At 34.5% G+C, this 6,669-nt stretch overlaps 1 protein-coding gene across 1 annotated transcript in view; it reads left to right on the plus strand.

The window, feature by feature from the left end:
- LOC102827936 (probable C-mannosyltransferase DPY19L2-like) overlaps positions 1-6,669 on the plus strand; it is a 138,585-nt gene that overhangs the window by 41,680 nt on the left and 90,236 nt on the right. Inside the window, exons 10-11 of the mRNA XM_006832269.1 lie at positions 894-971; positions 1,816-1,902. Of these exons, the coding sequence (XP_006832332.1) occupies positions 894-971; positions 1,816-1,902 (165 nt within the window). The remainder of the gene's footprint in view (positions 1-893; positions 972-1,815; positions 1,903-6,669) is intronic.

Raw genomic sequence — 6,669 nt, forward strand, 5'->3', positions numbered from 1 at the left:
CATTGTTTGATTTTCTAATGTTAAACCAATCTTAGGTTCTGTAATAAATCTAAGCTAATAAACTCAGCAACATTCCAGGGGACAAGGTCAGCATGAAAAAATCCCTATAGTGTACAGTTTAAAAAGAAATTAAGAGATCCATTTCATCTACAATAGCATCTAAAAGAATATATAGCTAGAAATAAATTTAATCAAGAAGATGAAAGGCGTCTACTGTAAGAAGATGAAAGACATCTACTGAAAACTGTAAGACATAGCCAACAGAAATTTAAGAAGACCTGAATAAATGGAAAGACATTCCATGATCATGGATTGTCTTAAAACATAATATTGCTAAAATACAATGGTACTCAAATGATCTACAGATTTAACACAATGTCCTGAAGTCACATACGATATTTCCTTTGATTCTATTCCTGGTTCATTATTATTCTTAGAATATAGTCCTTTGAGGGCCTAACCCAAAGATGGGGATTCCATAGGAACACCCTTCTTAGCATACCCTGACTGCTGAATATCTTGAAAGTTCTACCCAGCTTGTCAGTTTTCCAACTGCCTCTAATAAAACTGGAAGTCATTTACCTCTACTGGAATTGGCAGATTATCTGTGGGAGAAAATAACCCACAATGCCATGCTCACCACTGTAGATTTCCATTTTTATCCCTGGTCTTCACTTCATAATTCTTCATTGCTTTTTTAATCACATATGACTTTAATGCATATACTTTTTGTATTTTCTTAACTATGTTCTCAATGGGAAGGTTGGTTTAAATTACTTTGTCTACAATTATTGAAAAGAAAACTCTCCTTTTACATTTACATTGCCTATGAATAGTGATGTGTATGTTTTCTACATTTTAAAAAAACTTTTGTTTCTTCTGTTTTATTTCAGATAGCCTCACTATTTCCCATGTTTGTTGTGGGGTATATCGAGCCATACAAATTTCAGAAGATCATTTACATCAATATGGTAATGCTTGAAATATTTATAAGTAAAATATTAAAATAAATTCTCACAGTTTGTAGATCTTGTTCTAAGCAGTGTCTTCTCTTTGCTGGTATACAATACATGTTAATGTGAATAATATCCTGGAGAAAAACTGGAAATACACATTATAGATATATATTATAACAGAAGATTTTATGTTCAACTAGAATGTCAATGTGTTGTACTCTAGAACTTTCATTATTTTATCTTTTATATGTTTCATTCACTAGTGCTGTTATTGTTGTTATTAGGTGCCGTCGAGTCTGTTGCAACTCATAGCAATTGCTGACCTTGTGGTTCGCAGTTCAGTGCTTACCCTACAGTGCCACCAGTGCTCCGTATTTGCTGTTAGTCTCACTTATTTCCAAACTTCCTTTTCTCCACAAGACCTGAGATTGTTAACCCTCTGCATGAGCATGGCACTCTATAAGTAAAGTTTTGATGTTGCTACATTTTAATTTTGATTGTACTCCCCAAGCATCTTCCTTAACAGCACACAAGACAAATAAAGCTTCATAGAGTCTTTATTAGTCTAACAAGAATAAAAAACTAATAATTTTATTAAAGGTTTCCTTATTTTAGTACTCCATTCTCTAAAAAATAGAGGTTCTATTTATTTATCTTCTGTTTTCTTTGTACTGAGTGGCAGGTGTAGAAAATAATTAAATTCTGCAGTGTAGAATGTATGGTCTTGAATTTTAATACTTTGAGCTATTGTGACTTGAAATTCTGTTGTTGGGCAAGAAATACTAGCCTTCTTTATGCAAAGTTATGTATTCTGTGTACTTAATAACTATAAAATATGCTTGCTTTCTTCATTTTGCAGATTTCACTTTTCCTTTGTTTCATTTTAATGTTTGGAAATCCAATGTACTTATCTTCTTACTATTCATCATCTTTGTTAATGACATGGGTAAGTGTTACTTAACCTAATAAAGATTTGTTTATGTAATATGAGTTTAGGAGAGCCAATAGGTTCCTTTCCTAGTTATCATTAACATGACAAGATTTTTCTAAGCAGTAATTTTTCTCTATTTCATTTTTGAAAAACAATACATTAAAAGTTTATCTTTTTAAGGAAGTGCTTACATAAATACTTTAAATGATTATAAGTGCTAAAATTTACTTTTAAGATATGCCATAATTTATTATAAAAAAACTAAAGTCCCTTTAGTAGTATAAATACTTTGGGGACATTGCCATTGCCCCAAACATTTTTGGAACGCCTTTGAATTGCCTTCACAGACTGTGGCACATTCTTTTGAATATCCTCAGTGGTGACAAATCTTCGGCTTTCAAGGGTGGATTTGATTTTTGGAAACAACCAAAAGTTATTTGGAGCCAAGTCTTATGACTAAGGTGGGTGATTGAGCTGGGTAATATTGACCTTTATCAAAATGTGGTGTGACAATAAAGTAATAAGACCGATTTCTTAAGACCTGAAGTTATCTCTGAAGGCAGTTTAGAAATAAGAGTTCCAAAATTATTTTGAGCAATGGCAACATAGTTAAGATAAGTTTATAATCTTCCCCATGGGGCTGACTCTCAGGAAATGACACTCATTTGGGTATGTATTGTGAATGGTGGCTCCGTGAATCAGTTTCATTACTTTATAGTCACACTTTTGTTATTTATAAGCAGGAACCTGGAATGTTCTCCCCCATCTTCAAGTTATACTTTTATCAGAAGTGATATCAACCACAATAATACCAAAATAATAGCATTTCTGGGATTGCCCTTATGCTATAACAATTTTGCTTATCACGCCTTGTTTTACCTTTTAGTAACAACCCCTCTCCCCTCTCTCTACCCTGAAGGTTTTTTTTTTCTCATTAGTTCCAGAAACTTTTATAGACATTCCATCTGAATTCATATATGAATGATCATGTTTTCTGAAAATAACGACTTGTACCTTTCCAAACTAGATCCTTCCCCTACCTTTTTCTTAAGGATCTCTGGTAGCGTAGTGGTTATGAATCAGGCTGCGAACCGCAAGGTCAGCGGTTTGAAACTACCAGCTGTTCCGCGGGAGAAAGATGAGGCTTTCTGCTCCCGTAAAGATTTACAGCCTCAGAAACCCTGTACAGGGTCGCTATGAGTCGGAACTGACTCCACGGCACATAACCACCAACCACCACCTTTTTCTTGCCTTCTTAAGCTGCCCATATACAGTGTTGAATAAAAGTGTTGAGAGTGGACATTCTTGTCTTATATCTGCTCTTTGGGGAGAGCATTCAGTCTTCCATCATTGTGAATGTTGTGGTCAAGTGGACTCTGACTCATGGCAACCCATGTGTGTTAGAGTAGGAGTGTGCTCCTTAAGGTATTCATTGGTTGCTTTTTGGAAGTAAATCACCATGCCTATCCTCCAAAGTGTTTTTGAGTAGATTTGAACTTTCAACCATTTGGTTAGCGTCTGAGTGTTTTAGTCATTTGCACCACCTTGTGACTCCAAGTACGGTGGTAGCTATTGGTTTTTCAGAGATGTACTTTGTCAGGTTGAGGAAGTTCACTGAGAGTGTCTTTTTGCCTTTCAGAAATGAATCTTGGTAATGATGTAGTATGGTGAACTATATTGATTCATTTCATATGTTACACTTTCTGCATTTCTTAGGTAGACTGTAGTTTAGTTGTTCTGTATTTCTTATAAAACTTATTATTGGATATAATTTTCTAAAATGTTGTTTACAAATTTTGGTACATTCATCAGAGATAATTAATCTGTAGTTTTCTATCCTGAATTGTACCGATACCAAACAAAAACCTTTGCCTTTGTTTGGTATCAGTACAATGCTGGTCTCATAGAATAAGTTAGTAAGTATTCCTTCTTCTTTAATTTCTGCAAGAAATTGTATAGAATAGTTATGATTTTTTTTCCCTAAAGATAGGTTTTATGAACAAAAACATCTAGTCCTTTCCTTGTAGGAAAAAAAAAATGCTTTAACTACAAGTTTCACTTCTTTAATAAATATAAAAGTATCTGAACTATCTACTTTTTCTTGAGTAAGCTTTTAGCTATTTTGGTATTGAATTTTATATTTAAGAGGTATTTAAGAGGTACTTAAAGATTTACACCCTCGGAAACCCTGTACAGGGTCGCTATGGGTCAGACCCGACTCGATAGCACTCAACAACAACAACAACAACCTTACATAAACTGCATCATAATTTTTCTATTTTCATTAGCTATGTTAACATACGAGACCTGGTAGTATAGTGAGTTCCATGTTTGGCTGTTAACTGCAGGTTAGCAGTTCAAATCCACCAGTGGCTCCTGGAGAGATAGATAAGGCTTTCTGCTCCTGTAAACATTTACAGCCTCGGAAACCCTATATAGGGTCACTATGAATTGGAACCTACTCAACAGCATATCACCCCCCTTGCTGTAACGTAGGAGTATGGTGATTCTGTGGGATAGGCACTGGTCCGCTAAGTGCAGGGTTGGCAGTTCAAGCTCACTAGTTTCACAGAAAAAAGATGAGACTTTCTGCTACCCTGAAGATTTGTAGTCTAGGAAACCATACACAGGGGTCACTGTGAGTCAGAACTGACTCACACCACCATTGCAATTGTAATATTTTGTTTAAGGCAGATATTGATCTGCATGGATTCATATATTCAGAGTAGAATCTACACCGAAAGCAGAATGTGTGCTATAATGTGAAACAATTCCACACAGTCGTGGTGCAGAAGGGTGGTGTTGGATGGCCAAAGGTAATACTGTGTTGCAAGCTTACTTTGTAGGACTGAAATGAATGTTTTGTGTATCACCTTAGGGTGTGATGAGGTGCTCTGATGGTGTAATGGGCAAGCACTTGGCTGCTAACCTACAGATCAGTGGTTCAGACCTCTCTGCTGTGTGGGAGAAAGATATAGTTGGCTTCTATAAAGATTGCAGTCTTGGAAAACCTATATGACAATTCTACTCTGTCAAACTTGACTTGGCAGCACTGGGGTATAATTAATGCCTGTGCTCTGTGTTATTGTTGTTGAATGCCTTGGAGTGAATTTCAACTCGGCAACACCGCATGATAAAGCAGAACTGCCCCACAGAGTCTCCCTGGTTGCATTCCCTACAATTGACTGAACTTTGGTTGTTTGTATCTTTCAAACATTTTCCCAAATCATTTAAGATATCAGATTTAGTGTCAATGTTGTTCATAATATTCTTTGAGTATCTGTAGGATCTGTAGTGATGTTGCATCTTTTATTCCTGATATTGGAAGCTTGTGTCCCTATATTTTCTTCCTGATTAGTCTGAGTCAAGTTTATAAATTGTATTGATATTCTTATCAAAACCAGCTTTGGTTTCATTGATTTGTTCTACTCTTTTTTTGTTGCTTACTGTTGCATTGATTCCTGCATTATCTTTAGTATTTCCTTTCTTCTATTTGTTTTGGGGTTAATATTTTCTCCTCTTTCTTATTTATTTATTTGTTTATTTTTAAGGTAGAAGTTGAGGTAATTCAACTGATTTAAAGCCTTTTTTTTTGTTTTTAACGTGGATGTTTATTGCTACGAATTTCCCTCAAAGTGCTGTTTATCAGCATCTCACGTATTTTTATATTTTCCTTTTTTTAAAAAATTTTTGTGCTATTGTTGTACATTTTACTACTGACTTAACAGTAAAACGTAGGTAAATCACTGAATACACTTTAAAAAAATTTTGTCTAAGGGAGCACAGTGGCTCTGTAGGATAAGAACTGGATCAAGAACCACAAGGTTACTTTATGCTCCCTCAGAGGTTGTTGTTGTTGGTAAGTACTGTTGAGTCAATTCTGACTCATACGGACCTTATATAGGGTTTCCAAGGAGCAGATGGTGGGTTTGAACTGCTGACCTTGTGGTTCACAGTTCAGTGCTATAGGATCAGTGCCATAGCAGAAGTCATCAGAAACACTATACAGGGTTTCTATGAGTCAGAACCAACTTGATGGCACTTAGCAACAACAGTTTTTGTCTAAGTAGTCAATATCAAAACACATTATTTTCTTAAATCTTATACATTCACCCTGTACCCAGTGCCCTTCATTGTGTAGGCCAGATTAATATTTGATATCATTTTTCCTTACATGAGGATTTAAAAAAAAAACACATTTGATCATGAATATCTCATTGTAATAAAGTCACTGTCATCTTCTCTTCACTTTTTAAAGGTATATTTATTGGGTATTGAATTCTGTATAAACAGTGTTTTTCTTTCAGTATTTTAAAGATGTTATTCAATTGACATGATGCTTTTCTTTTTATCTATTTTCTGACATCCTTACTTTTTTCCACATATATAATGTCTCAGGCTGTTCAAAAAATTTTCTATTTATAAGTGATTTTGAGCAATTTGGTTATCCTGTACCTTACTCTACAAATTTTTTATGTTTCTTGTATTTGGAGTTCATTGAGATTATTAGATTTTTTAGGTATATGATTTTTATCAAATTTGGAAAATTTCTCAAATGTTCTTTTGCTCCCCACTTTTAGGAACTCTTAAGTGTATATACCAGGGGGCTTCGAACTCTTAAGTGTATATACCAGGGGGCTTCAAATTTTATAAAAAATTGGAATGACAAGATAATGGAATATTTTCCATGAACTTTTTTGAAGCTCTCTTATATATTGAACTGATTGAAATTATCTTATAGTTCTAGGATATGTTTTATAATGCATACCTCATTGTCATTAA

This window comes from Chrysochloris asiatica, unplaced genomic scaffold (genome assembly GCF_000296735.1).
Source record: "Chrysochloris asiatica unplaced genomic scaffold, ChrAsi1.0 scaffold00006, whole genome shotgun sequence".
Lineage (NCBI taxonomy): Eukaryota > Metazoa > Chordata > Mammalia > Afrosoricida > Chrysochloridae > Chrysochloris > Chrysochloris asiatica.